This window comes from Cnephaeus nilssonii, assembly GCF_951640355.1.
Source record: "Cnephaeus nilssonii genome assembly, chromosome: 22".
Lineage (NCBI taxonomy): Eukaryota > Metazoa > Chordata > Mammalia > Chiroptera > Vespertilionidae > Cnephaeus > Cnephaeus nilssonii.
The window spans coordinates 4,771,706-4,791,965 of NC_137093.1; the positions used below are offsets into that span (position 1 = coordinate 4,771,706).

At 46.6% G+C, this 20,260-nt stretch overlaps 1 protein-coding gene across 2 annotated transcripts; it reads right to left on the bottom strand.

The window, feature by feature from the left end:
* Nucleotides 1–1,999: 1,999 nt before the first annotated feature.
* Nucleotides 2,000–14,190, bottom strand: SIRT4 (sirtuin 4). Of its 2 annotated transcripts, none has more exons than XM_079763273.1 (5): nt 14,142–14,190; nt 7,610–8,107; nt 5,270–5,564; nt 4,949–5,144; nt 2,000–2,443 (listed from the first exon to the last, which is right to left on the bottom strand). In XM_079763273.1, exons 2-4 carry the CDS (start codon nt 8,104–8,106, stop codon nt 4,998–5,000), a joined length of 939 nt encoding a protein of 312 aa, XP_079619399.1. In that variant the 5' UTR covers nt 8,107; nt 14,142–14,190; the 3' UTR covers nt 2,000–2,443; nt 4,949–4,997. The 2 variants fall into 2 exon arrangements, with proteins under 2 accessions (XP_079619399.1, XP_079619398.1); XM_079763272.1 differs by having other exon boundaries at nt 4,949–5,161.
* Nucleotides 14,191–20,260: the final 6,070 nt, after the last annotated feature.

Sequence of the window (20,260 nt, forward strand, 5' to 3'; positions counted from 1 at the left end):
CACATCCCCAGTGGGGGGTGTGCAGGAGGCAGCTGGTCGATGTTTCTCTCTCATCAATGTTTCTAACTAGCTCTCTCTCTTCCTCACTGTAAAAAATCAAAATAAAATATATTTTAAAAAAAGAAAAAGAAAACGAGTTAGTGGGAAGGTTCCAGTGTTATGTTCCTCTTTGCCTTTGTGACTCCTACTTACTAAAGCTGTGACAGCAGAGCAGAAATGTGGGAGCAGCTGAGGGAGAGCCTGGCCGAAAGTCACGTCCAAAGCGGGGCTTATGCAGCTAGAACCATGTGACCAGGGCGGTGACCAACTGGGAGTGTCACTAGAAGATGTTTGTTATTCCAGCCGAGGGCACTTAGCGTGGACGAGGGACTGCCATGCTGGTGGGAAGCTAAAGATGTCAAGTGAGGAGACCTGAGAACCACCAGCTTCAGGAAATATCAAGTTCCTCTTGAGACAAATGTTTTGGAAAGAATTCCGTCTCGGGAGGAAATGTGAGCAGAAGGAGCATTCCTCAGGCCCTCACGGGGTCTGGTGAAGCGTGCCAACACTGGGTGTGCGAGCCTGCCCGCTCTCCCTGGCAGCCTCACCTCCTCTCCACGCCCCACGTTGAACCATCCCTGGTCCCCTGGCCAGGCACGCTGCTGGCTTCTGCTGCTACCCCAGGCTGACTTCTTTCTAGCCATCATCTTCAAACGAGTCTTGTTTAAAAGGAAAAGAACCGGGAGGGCCCAGCTGGTTGGGTTTCGTGCACCCACAGGTTGCCGCCCGTTCGATTCCGGGTCAGGGCACATGCCGGGTTGCAGGCTCGATCCTCAGTAGGGGGCGTGCAGGAGGCAGCTGATGGATGTTTGGCTCTCACATTGATGTTTCTCTCCCTCTCCTCTCTCTCTAGAAGTCAGTTAAAAAAACAGAGTTGCGAGGAAAATCTCCATGGATTCTAGTCCTGGCTCTGAAACTACGTACTATGGCCTTAGGTAAGTCTGGATCTTAATTTCCTCAAAAAGGAATGGGGGTGGACTAAATTGTCTCGTTCTGTCATTCCATGCATGACTGTATCATTTCAGGTGTAGAGTAAGGGCGGGGGAGATAGCTCACCCTCTGTGAGCCAGTTGAGGGCAAGAGGTTGTATCTTTGTAGCCTCAGTACCTTAATATAGTGTCTGTCAGTAACATTATGAGGTTTGTGGGTGAAAATGGCTTGAGATTCAAAAGACCCAGGCTCAGTGGATAGAGCGTCAGCCTGCGGACTGAAAGGTCCCCGGTTCGATTCAGGGCATATACCTTGGTTGCGGGCACATCCCCAGTAGGAGGTGTGCAGGAGGCGGCTGATTGATGTTTCTCTCTCATCGATGTTTCTACCTCTCTATCCCTCTCCCTTCCTCTCTGTAAAAAATCAATAAAATATATATTTTTTAAAAAGGCCCAGATTGAATACAATTATTGGTACTGACTTTGGATAACTGAGCAAATCTGGTTCAAAATACTTCAGGATCTCCACGTGCAAAAAAGCTGGGATGAGAGTACAAAACCGTACACCTCTTCAGAGTTCACTCATGGCCGCGGCAAACGGACAGTTGTGCGGGTGAGAAGCACTCTGTGTGTTCGGATCCTGGCCACCCCGGTTAACGAAACCTGCTTCCCAGGCAGGTGCAGGATGAGCGTGCATTGCTCGCCCTAATTGTAGACAAAAGACTGCTACTCTTCCGTCCGCTTCACTTCCTGAGGAGATTGTGCAGAAAGCTTTGCCCCGGTAAAGGATTCTTTCTGGCTAATGCAGTAACCAAACAAGTCTTGCTGCTTCCCCGGCAGAAACAAATCAATTTAAGATCCCACTTGGGAATCCACTGTTTCCTCCCTGCAGACCGGGTTCAAGGCAGGTGTCTCATTTGGGCTGAAATGAAGCAGAAATCCTTAGAGAACCATGTCATCAAGTCCCATTTGCTTTTAGCTGATTAAAAAATAGAAACGTACCGCCCGCATACCTGGTGTGCTATTCAAAATGATTCCTTTATTCCTTGGTTAACAAACAATTAATTCAAAGCATAGTTCATCCTTTCAAAAAATAAATCAAAACAGTCCAGTGAAAGACATTGAACCATTTAGAATAATAAATTACGTCATTCCCTTCTCCCATTACTCTCCCCCCACACAGTTAGTGAGCCCTGGCGCATCCTCCAGAGACCAGCCTGACCTACATATTCTTGGGCCATTTCTTCTGCCTGAGGAGATAAAAAGGGACTGAAAGCATTCTCCTATCAGGAGAAGCTGCTGCTTTGAAAAAGTCTGTCTTCAGGGGCAAATCTCATCAACCGAGAGATTGAACTCCGCGGCTCGGAAACGGGTCCACTTCGGAGAGGCTGGCAGAGCGGTGCTGGTTTGCTGCCCTCTACAGGCTGCACTCGGTGAGCTTCGACTAAAGGAAGAAGGGATGGATCCTTAGGGATCTGAAAGAAATGAAACAAACTGATGCCAAAATAAGGCAAGAGTGGAGGGGGGGAAATGATTGGGAACCAGCCTTCCATTCAAAAAATTACAGCATTAACAAAATTACAGGCAGTCCTCGGGTTACGTCGGACTTGACATACGTCGTTTCGTGGTTACATCGCCATCTCCCATTTATTTATAAAAAAGTTCCATCATTTCAATGTATGTACATATGTGCTTTATATTTTTATTATTTACTGTATTTACCACAAGTAAAGGTCAGGAATTGTTATCTTTCTTTTAATTTTTTTTTACTGTTTCACTTCATTACTGCTGTGTCTGTGCTCCATGTGAGTGATGTAGGTGCTTATATAGGTGGGTTCCGACTTAGGGCGAAAATCACGTTACATCGCACCATAGGAACGGATCCGATGTAACCCGAGGTCCTACTGTATAGCATTTAGGACATGTAAATATGGCCATTACAGAATAGGATATAATGAAACACTATGATTCAATATTTGTAAAAACATATTTAGTTATACCAGAATGTTAAACTTTGGTTATCTCAGTAGTGGGATTATGGGTAATTTGTATTATATTCTTTTTACTTATCTGCATCATCTAAACTTCTACAATAAATAGGTGTTATCCTAGTAATAAGAAACTAGTTAAAATGTGTCACAGGGCCCAGCCCGTGTGGCTCAGTGGTTGAGTGTCGACCTATGAACCAGGAGGTCATGGTTTGAGTCCTGGTTGGGGTACATGCCTGGCTTTGAGGCTTGATCCCCAGTGTGGGGCATATAGGAGGCAACAGATCAGTGATTCTCTCTCATCATTGATGTTTCTATCCCTCTCTCCCTCTCCCTTCCTCTCTGAAATCAATAAAAACTTTAAAAAGTGCCACGGGGACTTCTTGGGTGCTGGGATGCTCTGTTCCTTGACCTAGATGCTGTAGGTCGTCATCAAGCGGCCCACTTAGGGTGCGTGCACCCCTCTGTGTGTACAGTTCAACGAGAACAGTTTTTAACAATGGTTGTTGAAGTGGAACTCTCCTCCATTGCTGGTGGCAGTGCAAATGGAACAGCCACCTTGGAAGACAGTGTGGCAGTTTCTTACAGAATGAAACATTCTTTTATCATTCGATCCAAGTAGTATATGGGAACTCTTCACTTCCTGCTCAATCCTGTGAACCCAAAACTGCTCTAAAAAATAAAGTCTAGTGCCCTAGCCGGCTTGGCTCAGTGGATAGAGCGTCAGCCTGCGGACCGAAGGGACCCAGGTTCGATTCCAGCCGAGGGCACATGCCTGGGTTGCGGGCTTGATCCCCAGTGGGGGGTGTGCAGGAGGCAGCCCATCAATGATTCTCTCTCATCATTGATGTTTCTATTGCTCTCTCCTTCTCCCTTCCTCTCTGAAATCAATAAAGAAACATATTTTAAAAATAAATAAATAAAAATAATAAAGTCTATTTAAAAAAAGGTGGTTGTACTCACAGATTAAATTAAATATATTCACACATGCTACCATATGGATAAACGCTGAAAACATTAAGTGAAAAAGCCAGACACAAAAGGCTATATATATATGAATGTCTAGACTGAGCTGAAACAGAAAGATTAGTTGTTGCCAGGAACTGGGGGGGGGGGGGGGGGGGGGATTGGAGGATGGGGAATGACTGCTATAATGGGTAAAAGATTTCTTCCTGGGCCGAAACCGGTTTGGCTCGGTGGATAGAGCGTCGGCCTGCGGACTGAAAGGTCCCAGGTTTGATTCCGGTCAAGGGCATGTACCTTGGTTGCAGGCACGTCCCCAGTGGGGAGTGTGCAGGAGGCAGCTGATCGATGTTTCTAACTCTCTATCCCTCTCCCTTCCTCTCTGTAAAAAATCAATAAAATATATTTAAAAAAAAAAAAGATTTCTTCCTGGGATGATGAAAATATTCTTAAATATTCTTAAATTAGAGAGTGGTCATTAATGTTCAACTTTGTGAATGTAGTAAAAACAACTTAACTGTATACTTTTAAAGGTATGTGAATTATATCTCAATAAAGCTGTTATTTTTAAAAAACAGAAAAGGTTATGGTAGATTTTGGAACATTTAAATAGCTATGTGCCTACAATTTGAAAATCAAAGTCTTTCAAACTATAGCTTAATGTGCATTACAAAATAAATTCAGAATGGCCACACATTAAGAAGCCTAGAACCGCCCTAGCCGGTTTGTCTCAGTGGATAGAGCGTCAGCCTGTGGACTGAAGGGTCCCGGGTTGGATTCCCGTCAAGGACACATGCCCAGGTTGCGGGCTCGATCCCGGTAGGGGGCGTGCAGGAGGCAGCCCATCAATGATTCTTTCTCATCACTGATGTTTCTATCTTTCTCTCCCTTTCTCTCTGAAATTAATAAAAATATTTTTTAAAAAAAGACCAAAAAAAAAAAAAAAAGAAGAAGCCTAGAACCTTCTATATTTTGTCAGCGCTCTCAGATGAATGGGAACTGGAATCGTGTATCCGAGAAGGCATTTACCTCTAGCAGCAGGACACACGCAAAAGTCCCAGCTTCTGGCTCGGGAACGTCAGGCCGCGGTCACCGTGGGTCTATGAAAGGCAGCAGCTCCCCACACGGAGAGTCCAGCTTCAGGCACGCCAGGTGATCCGACCGCGTGGGCCCGATGTTCAGGATGGCGATCGGTAACTTCTCCTCCCGGGCGGTGAGGATGAACCTGTAACCAGAGTACACCTGGAGGAGGAGGAGGCGGCACAGGTAAGAGATGGCTGGGCGCGGGAAGAGATCGCTAGTAGGCGGCCCCCCGGAGAGGCTCCCACACGGGCAGTGACCGGCCGATACCTGTAAGGACGATCCCACCACCAAGAGAGAGTCGGCTTCTTTGACGCGCCTGTGGACAAAGTCGACCTTGTCGGGGTTCACTGTGTCCCCGAAGAAAACGACATCTGGTTTCAGGGGGCCTCCACAGCGAGCGCAGGGGGGGACCCGGAAGCTCTGCACCTGCTCCTCTGTGAGAAAGACGTCGCCGTCAGGGGCCACGCCGTGGGCCTCGGCCCTCCAGGTGGGGTTCAGGGCCTCGAAGCGCTCCTGCAGCACCCCACGCGGCGTCTGCTCTCCACACTCCAGGCAGAGGACCCTGAAACCAAAGAGGAGGCCGGTGAACGGCTGTCCTGGGGAGGCACCTGCTGCCAGAGACGGGGCATCCCCAACGCTTTTTAGTCCCTCCATCGTCACTTCCTTTTCCCATCACCCAGTTTTAGGAGTAGCTTCTCCTGACCTCCTTAGCTACCTCCGTTTCTCACCTTCCTCCCCCTGTCCACCTTCTAGAACAAGTAATGTACCTCTGTTTCCTTACGAAAGACTCCCTGCTTACCCTCCAGCCAGCTCATTTTTATCCTTAGCATGACTGCAAATTCTCTACCACCTAAATGAGCTCCTTAGTACCAAAACCAGTCTCCCCCTCCATTCCCTGTTGTCCTCATCTGCTGTAATTATTGCTATCCATCACCATCCTTTCATTTTTAAAAAAAAATTTGTTTTTTAATGTTTTTGTTGATTTTAGAGAGGCATAGAGAGATAGAAGCATAGATCAGCTGCCTCCTGCACGCCCCCTATTGAGGATCGAGCCTGCACCCGGGCATGTGCCCTGACCAGGAATTGATCCTGTGACCTCTTGGTTCATGGGTCAACAATCAACCACTGAGCCACACGGGCTGGGCCATCACATCACCATCCTTTCTTTAAAACACTTTCTCCCTTGATGTCTATGACATGGTGTCTTCCGGTTCTCTTGTCACCTCTCTAATAACCAGAACCTGAGCTCTGTGAGGTCTAGAACTTTGAGTCTTGCCTCTCTTGCCTTAAACCAGCAGTTGCCAACCTTTTGGACCTCATGGACCACCAGTGGTCCGCAGACCACAGAACACTGCCCACTAAATAGCTGGGGGGAAAAAGAACAAGAGGTGGTTTAACTGGGTCCTCCTCTGCTCAACCCCCCAGCTTGTCTTCTACGTCCCCCGGCTTGGGGACTCTGTTTACACTGCCTCAGTGCCTCTGTGCTAATGGTTTCCTCTGCATAGGACTCCACTCCTGCTCTCTCCCCCAAACTGGAGTCCAACTCCAAGTCTCCTTGACAGACCTGTCAGGTTCACCTTCTGTCTTCAACCACATGCCTCCACCCCCAACTTCTCCATCACCATCATTTCTCTAGTTACTTGGGCTGAAACCCTGGGGGAAAACTTACTCCTTTTACTTGATCTAGTCAACCATCAGATTATGCTGTGTATTTTTTATTTAAAAGGCCCCACCTGCAATGATAAGAAATCTTGGATTTGTTTTAAAATGTTTCAAGGAGACAGGGAGAGAAGGGATAAAGTAGGCATGATAAAAATCTTTGAATCTGGATAATGGTATATGGGAGTTCATTATACTATTCTCTTTACTTTTGTAGATGTTTGACCTGGGGGGGGGGGGGCCAGGGGACAAAAATCCCCCAAGAGTGATCTTTGACCAGTGAGGGATGGAAGATGATGGCTAAACGCCCAGGACCCAAACATCATTAGTTCTCTCATTCCCCTGCCATCACCTGAGTCCAGGTCCTCCTGAGCCTTTTCCATTCCTGTCGGGCCTTCCTCAAACGTTATTTACCACGTTGCTTTCTTGCTCAGAAAGCAGTAATAGCCCCTGTGGTCTCACAACAGTCCCAAACGGCCCTGCGTGATTTTTTGTGAGGTGGGTTTAGCCTTCCCAGACACCTGATCTCATACCAGTCTCCCCAGAGGCCAGACTGGTCTCTTCTGGGCTCTGCACATTCCTTTCATTTAGAAAGCTTTCCCCTCCTTTGCCTAATCCAGTCTGAGCCAGTCTCAAGCCCCACCTCACCCACAAGAGCTGCCCCGGTTTCTCCAATCTTTACTACCTCTGTGTCTCTGAACTCATAAAGCTTGTCCATCGAGGACCACACGGTTTAACAATCATGTGGAGTCCTTGGTCTTTCTGGCTTTCCTCCCTTCCCCACTTCACTTCCCCACTCCCTCAGTGAGTTTGGTGGGATCAGCTCCAAGTTAAACAACTTGCTCCCAAATCCTTTTCTCAAATCTAACGAAGACAACAGTGATCCGGTCAGCCAAGGCCCCTGCCCTTACACATTTCTGCACTCAAGCCTTCCCGACGTGTCTGCACCTGTGCATGCATCCGTGCAGCTCTGTTAGGCGCCGACTGCCCGCCTTGGTGTGCAAGGCGTCCACGTTCTGGGTCACCAGCCAGTGCAGCTTCCCGAGCCTCTCCCAGCTGCTCAGAGCCCGGTGCGCGGGGTTAGGCTGACGGGAGGAGAACTGAGGCCAGCCCACAAAGTTCCTCGCCCAGTACCGCTGGCGGACCGGAGCACTCCGTACAAAATCCCGGTGCTGGATGGGCCTCCGGTCCGTGCGGGCGTAGAGTCCCACCTTTTCAGACCGGTAGTCCGGGATCCCGGACTCAGTGGACACCCCGGCCCCAGTCATCACTAGCAGTCTCTTGGAAAGAGTGACGAAGCGCTGTAGCTCTCTGACCTTCTCAGGATCCACAGGAGGACTTGGTGGCACAAATAACCCAGTGGATCCGTGCGAGCACTGCTGGCTGAGGTTCACCACCCAGCAGCCTTTCACTGCCCTGAAGGCCACCCCAGAGTTCATCTTCATTCTGGAGAGAGAAACCTCACGTGAAAAACCGACTGACTGATTGATTGGCTTAGGTATAATTGATGTATATATATGTGACATATTAGCTTCAGGTGTAGAACAATGACTCAGTATTTGGAGATATTGTGAAATGATCACCACAATAAGTTTAGTTACATCTGTCACCACACAGAGTTATAAAAATGTTATTCCTGTGATGAGGAATTTTAAGATCTACTCTCTTAGCAACTTTCAAATATGCACTACAGTATTCACCGTGCAGTACATTATGTCCCCGTGACTTATTTACTTCATAACTGGAGTTTTAGACCTTTTGACCACCTTCACCCATTTCTCCTCCCACCCCACCCCAGCCTTTGGCAGCCACCAATCCGTTCTCTGTATCTGTGAACCTCAGGGGAGGGGATGGCTTGCTTGTTTTTTATAAATTCTTTTTGTTGCTGTTTATGTTTTTCAGTTTTTTTAAATGTTTTTAAAAAACAAAGGTAACCATCAGTTGATGAGCCGATAAAGAAAATGTGGTCTGCCCACACAGTGGAGTACTAATCAGCTGTAACAATGAATGAAGCCGGCAGGAGTGGGCCTGGGAAAAGGGAGATGAGAGCGAAGACTGGCGGAGAGGGGTGCGCGGTGGCAGCTGACTTAGGAGGCCACAGTGACAATGGGGAGGAGGAGCTGGGTCCCGGAGATACTTAGGAGAGGACCCCAGTGTCTCGTGGTTGGTTGGATGTGGGCTTGAGGAGAGGGAGGAGCAGATGAGTTAGGGTATAAGCCTGAGCGGCTGGATGCGTGGTGGCACCAGCGCCTGAAATGGACTGTGCACCAGAGAAAACCGAGGCTGCGAGAGGTCAGAAGGCTCACGTCCACGTAAGGAGCAGCATGCCCTGGTTCTCGGGGATCAGGCCTTGGGGTGACTTCCGGAACAGGGCGGAACGGACTCTGCTGCTTTCTGAGGGCTCCCCGTTTGGGGTGGAGGCAGCTGTACCCAAAATGCACTAGAAAGGGGGAGGGAGAAAGAAAGAGAATCAAGAAAGCCTTGGGGCAGGGGGGGGGGCATCTGAGCTTGGCTTTCTGTGTTGTTTAACACTCGCTGGTAGAACGGATGGGGCTCCAGAGTCTGGGACTAGCTGGTTACGTGGAGACGGCCGCGCACTGAACAGATAGTAGCAGGCATTGCTGTGGTCATCTAGGTCAGCTCGGGGCAAGGGAAATGAGGACTCGGGGGTTAAACCGTTCTCTCGGCGTCCTCAAGCCAGTCATGCACATCTGCCTATGCTCCTGAGAAACTCGGAGCTTCTCTCCCGCTGGGGTAGTTCCTTCATCTCGGCTCCTGTCCTTCAAGCTGTGTGACCTGTGCAAGTGACTTAACTCCCGGTCCCCCGTTTCCTCATCTGAAAAAGGAAGAGGAACCGGGATACTCAACATAAAACACTTAGAATCTTGCTGGGCACGTGGTAAGTGCTCAAAGATGTGCCTACACATTGTTACTATTATTATATTTTCCCTAACACATGATATATTTTTATTGAGTAGATTGATGTTATATATAAATGTAAGTGATCATTGTAGAAAATTTGGAAAATTCAGAAAAACAGCAAGAAGGAAATAAAAACACGCACCAGCTCACACACACACAAAAAAAACGAAGCCGGGCCAGCATGGCTCAGTGGTTGACCGGCGACCTATGATCCAGGAGGTCATGGTTCACTTCCTGGTCAGGGCACATGCCCAGGTTGCAGGCTTGATCCCTAGTGTGGGGCGTGCAGGAGGCAGCCAATCAACGATTCTCTCATTGATGTTTCTATCTCTCCCTCTCCCTTCCTCTCTAAAATCAACAAAAATCTATTTTTTTAAAAATGAATGAAGTTCTGATATATGGTACAATATGGATAAACATTGAAAACATTATGTTAGGTATAAAAAGCCAATCACAAAAGGTCAAAAATCATGACTCAACTTATATGAAATGTCTAGAACTGGCAAATCTATAGTGACGGTAGGTCAGTAGCTGCCAGGAGCTGGAGGAAGGGAGAATGTATCAGAACTTCATTCACATTGTTTTTTAAGTAGCAGCATTTTTAATATGTTTTTAAAATTGACTTTAGAGGGAGAGAGAGAAACATCCATTGGCTGCCTCCTGCACACCTGCTACTGGAGGTCAATCCGTACCCCAGCATGTGCCCTGACCGGATTGAACCAGTGATCCTCTTGGTGCGTGGGACGACACCCAACCAACTGAGCCACACCAGCCAGGGCATCTTCATTTTTCTGGCTGAGAAACAAAGGATCTAGGCGCTGAGCATCAACATTACAAAGAGAGGACCAGACTTCTGAGACTCTTGGAAGATGTGGTGTTGGCAAAAAAAAAAAAAAAAAAAAAATGAACTTGACTCTAATCAAGTCTCTAGAGCTAATTAATGTTTATAGAAAATACAGAGCCCAAAGCAGTATGTTAGATGAACCATTTGTCAATCAATAAAGTCCAGACTATGGGAAACTACAGGACAGACAAATAAATTTCTCCCAACAAATAAACTGCAAGAGATAGAGATAGACATAGATATACGAAGGGGGGATTATATAGATTAAAGTATGTGGGCCTTATTTGAACCCTGATCCAAACAAACTTTTAAAATATGACATTTATAAAATAACTAGTGGCCCGGTGCACGAAATTCATGCACAGGCGGGCGGTGTCCCTCAGACCAGCCTGCACCCTCCCCAATCTGGGACCCCTCGGAGGATGTCCGACTGCCGGTTTAGGCCTGGGATCGGGCCTAAACTGGCAGTCGGACATCCCTCTCGCAATCCGGGACTGCTGGCTCCTAACCGCTCACCTGCTTGCCTGCTTGATCACCCCTAACCACTCTGCCTGCCAGCCTGCTCGCCCCCAACTGCCCCCCCTGCCGGCCTGCTCGCCCCCAACTGCCCTTCCCTCCTGGCCTGATCGCCCCTAACCACCTCTGCCTCAGCCCCGCCACCATGGCTTTGTCCAGGACTCCGGAAGGTCTCACGGAAGGTCTCCTGGTCTAATTAGCATATTACCCTTTTATTAGTATAAATTAAACATTAACTTGATGTTTGATATTAAGAAATTATTATTAATTATTTAACATATGTCAGATAATATTTTAAAAAGTCCTCATCCTACTGAGTAATATATTGAAATATTTGTATAAAATTATATATTTAGGAGGATTTGCTTCAAAATAATATGGGGAGGGTTGTGGAGTAGATAGGAGTATAGAAATGAAACAAGATTAACCAAGAGTTGTTAATTATTAAAGCTGGGTGATGGGCCCATGGATGGGGGTCATTATATTATTCTATCCCCACAATAAATTTTTTAAAGTAATTCCTCAGAGGAATGTCTGTTTGCAGATGTCCTAGTATGCTCAGGACAGTGGTAGTGCAGAAATGCCAAAGCCGTGAGATGAAGGAAAATGATTATATCTTTTGAATATTTTAAAAGCTTAAGAGATACGATCAGAAAAGTTAGACAAAGAAAAAAAGATGGAGAAGTTTGAAGAGAAGCTAAAATGTGGAATGCTTTATCTTAAAGAAAGATATTTTAAGACCTCTCCAACTTATATCTGGAAACTGCCAACCCAAAGGATTTTTAAATTTTTTATTTATTGATTTTAGAGACAGAAACATTGATTTGTTGCTCCACTTATTTATGCATTCATTGGTTGATTCTTGTATGTGCCCTGACCAGGGATCGAACCCACAACCTTGGTGTATCAGGATGATGCTCTAAGCCAGTGGTCGGCAAACTCATTAGTCAACAGAGCCAAATATCAACAATACAACGATTTAAATTTCTTTTGAGAGCCAAATTTTTTAAACTTAAACTTCTTCTAACACCACTTCTTCAAAATAGACTCGCCCAGGCGGTGGTATTTTGTGGAAGAGCCACACTCAAGGGGCCAAAGAGCCGCATGTGGCTCACGAGCCACAGTTTGCCGACCACGGCTCTAAGCAACTGAGCTACCCGGCCAGGGCCCGAAAGGTTTAATTATCAGCAAACTTTTGCACATGCAGATATTTTAAGAGATGGGTGATGAGAGCCAAGAGCATGAGACTGAGAAATGGCGTGAGGGTGGAATTTGTTAGCATTGCGTATAACACCGCCTTCTGGAAGATAATATCTAGATATTAGAACAATGTATTGGAGAGGACCACAGGTTTTACATATCTAAGAAAGCTGTCCACACAGACCATAGTGTTTTCTGTGGCAGAGTTCATGCTTATCAATGAACAATGAACTAATTAATGACTTCGGTACCTGTAAGGATGGCCCCAAATAAACAATATTTCACTAGAAATATTTTTACCTAGAAAGGTACAGCCCCCTTCCCTCCACTCACCCCTAGAGTGTATTTATAATCTTACTCTGAAACCCAAGTCCATCATTTGTAAAGTCTGGGAGGGTGTGAGCTGGCTCAGGATCTGATGACTCAGGGATGTATTGAACACTGGGGCTCCAGGCTTACCGAGAAAACTGACCTTTGCGGGGGCTGTGCTGATAAACTGGCTCCCCCCTTCCCCTTCAACAAAAGATACAATCATCCCTCATGGCCAATTTCATGCTGCCAATGGCTTCATTACTGGCCAGCAAACTCCTGAATATTTGACACCTGGAATCTCGCAAGTGCAAACTGATTTCAGCACACGCTCCTGGGTCCCATGAAGTCCACCCAAAGCAACAAGCCTACCTTTTTATTATGTTTTTAATCATCTGTTTTGGTCAAGAAGTCCTAATACCTTCCACAAATAAAGTCGTCTCCACACGGGACCATTTCATCACAGCCCGAGCCAATCTTATCTTCCTGGCCTCTTAAGAACCGATAGCCAGAGCTCTACTGTGCTGCAGCCATCAGATGAAAATTAACTTAAAAAGGCTTTCTGCATTTAAGGGAACTGTCTATTTTGGTGTGTTTTTCTTTTTTAAAAGAGGGGGCTGTAAAAACATAGCCTATTTAAAAAAGGAGGGAGGACAAAGTGAAAATTGGTGAAGCAGTATAATCTGAGGCCCTATTGTGAATCCCCCAGTAACACCAGCTGGTCAGACATGAATTCCTTATAAACTTCAAGAGGTTAATGGCTTGCCTCAATACCCTTTAAATCCCTTAATACCTCATTGTTATTCCATCTATGACTGCATCTGAAGATGTCCCCATCAGAGGAATATATTTATATTTTAGTTAATACCATCCCTTGGGGAACTTTTTGTTCCTTAACCCTACATCCCGTCTTCTAAATTAGAATTATCTTATTTCTTTATTATTATTATGTTTTAATCCTCACCTGAGGATATGCTTTTCCCCCATCAATTTTTTGAGAGCAAGGGAGAGGGGGAGAGAGCAACGTCGATGTGAGAGAGAACAATGATTGGCGGCCTCCATACAGCCCTGACGGGGATCAAACCCGCCACTGAGGTGTGTGCCTGGCTGAGAACTGAACCTGCAACCAGAACTACCTTCTTTCTTCATATGCTAAGGACGCACATTTGAGTTCTAGTGTGCCAGGTGTTAGTAAAGTTGTTTGCTCAGACTTTTCATTTCCCTAATATAATTACGCACACGCACACCTCTTGTTTTTCGTTTTCCCCGTATTATTTTAGTTACAATTGCGAACAGCTACTTGCATACAGCGACAGCAGTGAAACCTGGCCGAGTCATGATACCCCGGTGTGTCCGCGTTTCTAGCTGTAAACACAAGGCGCTGGCATTGTTTGACAGAATACAGAAATCCCCTAGTGACGTGCGCCCCGCGTGTAAACATTATTTTATGTTTGGATTTCCAGGTTGGACTCGGGACCCCGATTTCTCCTTGGCCTTCCACGCGAACAGCTAACCAAATACAGAGTCCTCGTTCCTGGGACCAGGGGCTCGGGGAGCCCCGCCGCAAACACGCCCTGTGAGGACGGCCGCCCTCTCCCAGGTCCCACCGAGGGCACAGAGAGAAATGCCATCCCTTGTGAGAAACCCACGACCTCTGGGAACCTCGCAGCCCGCACGGAGCGCCCTTACCTTCCACAGCTTAAGGGACAGACACTTCAAGTCCGACGGCGGGACTGCCCGGCTACATTTGCATTTTGGGTAATGTAGTTTACGAAGCTTAAATAATGCAAACACTACAAGTCCCACAATCCTCTAGGTTTCACAGTTGATATAACCAGGTTGTCCAGTTGCGCCCCCTGAGGGCTCCTCGTGGTGAGAGGTTTTGAACCTTCCTCGTGGATGTGCTGCTCTCACCTAAGCCCATGCCATACATTGTCCTCCCTGAGAGTTTAGAGCATCACATCAACGTCTTTAAAGTGCAAAATCATACATCCAAACAGCCCTTAGGAATTCATTCTCTCTCTTTTTTTGTTTATCCTCACCCGAGGATATTTTTTTCCATTGACCTTTATTTTTATTTATTTTGAAATATATTTTTATTGATTTCAGAGAGGAAGGGAGAGGGAGAGAGAAATATCAGTGATGAGAGAGAATCATTGGTAGGCTGCCTCCTGCACGCCCTCCACTGGGGATTGAGCCCACTACCCCGGCATGTGCCCTTGGCAGAAATCGAACCCGGGACCCTTCCACTCACTGTGACAGGGTCACGTTCCCACCTTGCTGTGGGTTGTCAAGTACATTCACAAGTACCTGAAAATTGGATGTTTTTACATTCTCATGAACAACTAAAGGCAACTCTACTATACAGGGACTAATGTGTTTACCCACGTGGCTTCTCCAATCTTATCTTCCACCCTGTGCGTTACCAAGTTAACCAACACAAAGCCTGGTTTTCACTCTGGGGAAACACCTGGGGCGTCAAGTCGGTTTTCAAACCTCCCAGTTGTTTCAAATGTGTGGCCGATGAGAACCTCTGCTCTATAGCATCACCTAAATAAGATATCAATCAATTTGTGAGTGTTTTAGGACATAAGTAAAGGGCAGTTAGCAGGGACCTTGAAGACCACCCGTGGAACCACTTCCCCCAGTTTACGATAAACTGAAGCCCCGGGGAAGAGGATCGGAGCTGGAGTGAGTCTGAGTCCTGGTCCTCTATTGACCGTGCGGAGGTAAAGACTGGAACAGAGACGGAGGGCGGTCGTTTGGGAGCTGTGCCTCCAGCAGCCGCTGGGCTAGGTCACGGACGGAATGCCCGCTGGCTGGAGAATCCCTGACACGGACGGCCTTCTGTGCCGCCTCACTCTGTCCGCTGGCCCACAGAAAGGACCAAAACGCAGACTGGAAACTTTTACCAAGTCAGACGGTTGTGATCCAGAACATTTTCTGCACACACGAGTATTTGATCAAAACCATGGAAATGCCCCCAAAGTGACATTCCTCCCACCCCAGCCAAATTTTATTACGAAATATTTCAAACCCATGTTATTTTTTCAGTTCTCCAAGCAGGATGAGCATTATCAATAGAGACTGGCTAGGAATATACAACTATTGTGCATTCAGACCCCAAAGATCTAATGTTCTGGGAGAAGCTAGCTGAATTTTCCATTTTCTCCTAGTGCTGGAATGTTATCTGTGGAGGATGAAGTCATCCAAGACAGCCGGTGAAACACACCATTTCCCGTGATAGCTACTGACAGGAGGTAATGAGCCACCCAATCAAGACATCCTCAAGGGCTAAGTCCTTTTTATTTCTCTCTTTTTTTTAAAGATTAATTTTATTTTTTATTATTTGTTTTAGAGAGAGGAAGGGAGGGCAGAGAGAGAGAGAAACAGATCAGCTGCCTCCTGCATGCACCTGATTGAACCCGCAACCTGGGCATGTACCCTGATCAGGAATCAAACTGGCAACCTTTCAGTGCACGAGACGACGCTCAACCTACTGAGCCACACCTGCCAGGGCTCTTTTTATTTCTCACAACTCCACCACACCAGAAATGAATGACTAAGTCCTGGATTATATCAAAGCAAATTAATCTAAATTAATCAGATTGTTAGTGTTGTTGTTTTTTCTGCTGGTTTTTCTTACCTTGGCATTTATAGCTGGGTGAAAAAAAATTAACTACACATCAGCCTCATACAGGCCTTTTAAAGATGTTCATTTTTGCATCCAGATGCCAACTACATGAATATTCACTGAACAATACTTTAAATGTTTCGTGTTTGAAATTTTTTAATAATAAAATAGTGAGGAGAAGGTTTCTTTCTCAGAGACTACTATTTGCATCTTAATGAGTAGCAAAAACCAGAAGTATTTTGGAGAATATAGCTCAAATCCAGGTAGCAGTTTCTACCAGCTTTCCACTTGCAGAGGGAACACAGGCAATGAGAGTGAACGTCGCTTCAAACTTCATGAGCTGTGACCATTGCTGTGGAAATAGCTTCTTTCTTTCAGCCTCTCTCTACTAAATTAAGATGTCCATAGAAAACTCTTTTATATTAAACATATAAGTAGTATATGATCCAGAAATTCCACTTCTAGGTATAAACACAAAAATGGAAAACAAGGACTCAAACTGATATGTCTGTGCCTGTGTTCCTAGGAGCTCTATTTACAAGAGCCGAAAGGTAGCCGCTCAGTGGTTGAGCGTCCTCCCACGCACTGAAAGGTCTCCGGGTCGATTCCCCGTCAGGACACATGCCCGGGTTGTGGGCTCAATCTCCAGTGGGGGGCATGTAGGAGGCAGCCGGTTGACTCTCTTACATATCAATTTTTCATTCTCTCTCTCCCCCTCCCGTTCTCTCTCTCTAAAATCAATAAAGACATTTTTTTAAATTTTTTAAGTCTTTATTGTTGAAAGTATTACATAAGTCCCCCATTTCCCTCCTATTGACCCCTTCTAGCCTGCCCCTAGCCCCCACCCCAGGCCCTCACCACCCTATCATCTGTGTCCATGGGCTATGCATATATGCATACAAGTTCTTTGGTTGATCTCTTCCCACCCACCTACCACCCCCACCTTCCCAGAGATAAAAACATATTTTTCAAAAAGGTAAAAGCAGCCCTAGCTGGCTTGGCTCAGTGTATAAAGCATCTGCCTGCAGACTGAAGGGTCCCAGGTTTGATTCTAGCCAACAGCACATGCCTGGGTTGTGGACTTCATCCCCAGTAGGGGGCGTTCAGGAGGCAGCTGATCAATGATTCTCATTGATGTTTCTATCTCCCTCTCCCTTCCTCTCTGAAATCAATAAAAAAATATTTTTTTACAAAAGAATTACATTTTAAAAAGATAGAAGCAATGCATGCCCATTGTAGAATGGATAACAAGATTCCATACAACAGAATATGTCATAAAATGAAACTGAAATATACTACAGCATGGATAGACATTAAAAACATGAAACAAGCCAGACACAAAAGATCAAATATTGGGTGATTCTGCTAATGTGAGGTATTTAGAATAATCAAATTCATTGAGACAGAAAGTAGAATAGAGGTTACCAGGGGGTGGGGGCGGAACGATGTAAAGTTAGTGTTTAATGGGCACAGAGTTTCAGTTTGGGATGATGGAAAAGTTCTGGAGATATAGAGCAGCGATGGTTGCAAGCCATGTAAAATGTACTTGATGCTACTGAACTGTACACTTGAAAATGGTTAACGTGGCAAGTTTTGTTACGTATATTTTACAATAATAAAAACATTTTATTTTTGGAGAGGACAGCTACCCTGAGAATTGGGAATCAAGTGAACAGTACCCTGACATTGAGCCCGTTTCTCATCCGCCCCAACTCCTAGTCTGCATTAGGTTACTAGCATGTTCCCTCCCATAATGCTTTGCTTCATTCTCCACCAAAATCTAGTGAAGTGAAATAAAGCAAGAGAATCTTCAAAAACAGCTTATGCATTTTCGAGAGGTCCTAATAAGGCTGTATAATTTTCAACCGAACAGTAATTGAAAGTTTTTCCATGAGCTTCAAACTCGCCTTTTTGAATTAGGAACCTTGCTTACTGGGGACGATGGGCAGGAGGAGCGTTCGTTAGCTTTGCGCAGTGGCAGTATCGTAGCCAATGAGGTTTATCCGAGGCGCGATTATTGCTAATTGAAAACTTTTCCCAATACCCCGCCGTGACGACTTGAAATATAGTCGGCACTGGCAATTTTTGACGGTCTCTACGGAGACTGATCTTCTCGGTTGGAAAGAAAGAACCACTTTTTTATTCGGTTACTAGGAAGAGGTGCCTAAGCTGCCTCCGCTGTTCAACTCTTTACCTGCGGAAAGTGGCTCGGACCCGTTTTCTCTCTTCCACGCTGCATCTTTCCGTCTTTGCCACGCTGACGCCCGAGGTGTAGCTGCTCCGGAAATGCTCCCCCCGGCCCCTGCCCCCGCCATCGGCGCCCGCGCCCCCAGCTACTTGTTGCTCTTTTCCCGCCGCTCCCTTTTTCTCCAAATTCAAGTCATTACGGTCACCTCTGTGACGTTATGCTGATTTGCATAAGATCCCCCAGCATCCCCAGCGAAGGTACGCTCATTCCCCCAAATCTGGACGTTCTACGCGAGATGGTCCAACCACAAGAAACCTCCGGTGCAGACGGGCCTGGAACTACAACTGCTCCCAGGGGGACGGGTCGGATCCGCGGCCTCGCCGGCGGGCGCTCACCCTCAGCGTAAAGGCCGTTCCCGTCCGCCAGGGAGTGTGGCTCGCGGCCATGGCGTCAGCTTTGCGCAGTGGCAGTATCGTAGCCAATGAGGTGTATCCGAGGCGCGATTATTGCTAATTGAAAACTTTTCCCAATACCCCGCCGTGACGACTTGAAATATAGTCGGCACTGGCAATTTTTGACGGTCTCTACGGAGACTGGACCTGAGCGGTTCCAAAGAGAGTATGTGAAGTTCTCTGTTATCTATCATTTTTTTGCAGCTTTAGCTTGTTCTGACTGCCTGTCTTGTTTCCCTTTGTCTTGTCTTCCTGGGTGAGGAGTCGGTGGGAGGCGTGGTCTCCCCGGACCTGGCACTGCCGCCCGGAGACCTCGCACGGCAGGGCGTGTGCGCTTGGTTGTGGCCGCCTCACGTACACACCAAGACTCAGCGATCGGCAGCGCCCACCTCCTTCCATCCCTGCTGTGTGTAGGCGACCCCTTTCAGAAAGGTCACAGATTCGCAGGCTTGGAAGGGAAACTGAAGGTATCGCACCCAAAAGTGTTGCCGATCTAAGAAAAAAAGGGTGCCCTAGCTGGGGTGTTCAGTGGTTAGAGTGTCGGCCCGTAGACAGAAGGGTGGCGGGTTCGATTCCGGGGCGCGTACCTCGGTTGCGGGCTCCTTACCCGGCCCGGTTGGGGCGCTTGCAGGAGGCAACCAATCGATGTGTCTCTCTCACATCCATGTTTCTCTCTGTCTCTCCCACTCCATTCCATTCTCTCTAAAAATCAATGGGGAAAATATCCTCCGGCGAGGATTAGCAACAACAAAAAAGGTATATCAGCCTGACTGGTTTGGCTCAGTGGATAGAGCGTCGGCCTGCGGACTGAGGGGTCCCAGGTTTGATTCTGGTCAAGGGCATGTACCTTGGTGGCGGGCACATCCCTAGCAGGGGATGTGCAGGAGGCAGCTAATAGATGTTTCTAACTATCCTTCTCCCTTCCTCTCTGTAAAAAATCAATAAAATGTTTGTGTTTTTTTTAAAAAAGGTATATCAGCCAAAACCTGTTTGGCTCAGTGGATAGAGTGTCGGCCTGCGGACTGAAAGGTCCCAGGTTCGATTCCGGTCAAGGGCATGTACCTTGGTTGCGGGCACATCCCCAGTAGGGGGTGTGCAGGAGGCAGCTGATAAATGTTTCTCTCTCATCGATGTTTCTGGCTCTCTGTCCCTCTCCCTTCCTCTCTGTAAAAAAATCAATAAAATATAAAAAAAATAAAATAAAAAAAGGTATATCATTTTGATTCATTCACACCAGATGGCTACTGTCATTTTTAAAATTTGACAATCTCAGGGAAAAGAGGTCAGTGCCCCTGACTGTATAGTCAGGTATTGCGTTTTTTATTTTTTTTATTTATTTTTTATTTTTAAAAATATATTTTATTGATTTTTACAGAGAGGAAGGGAGAGGGATAGAGAGTCAGAAACATTGATGAGAGAGAAACATCGATCATCTGCCTCCTGCACACCCCTGTACATGCCCTTGACCAGAATCAAACCTGGGACCTTTCAGGCCGCAGACCGATGCTCTATCCATTGAGCCAAACCGGTTTCA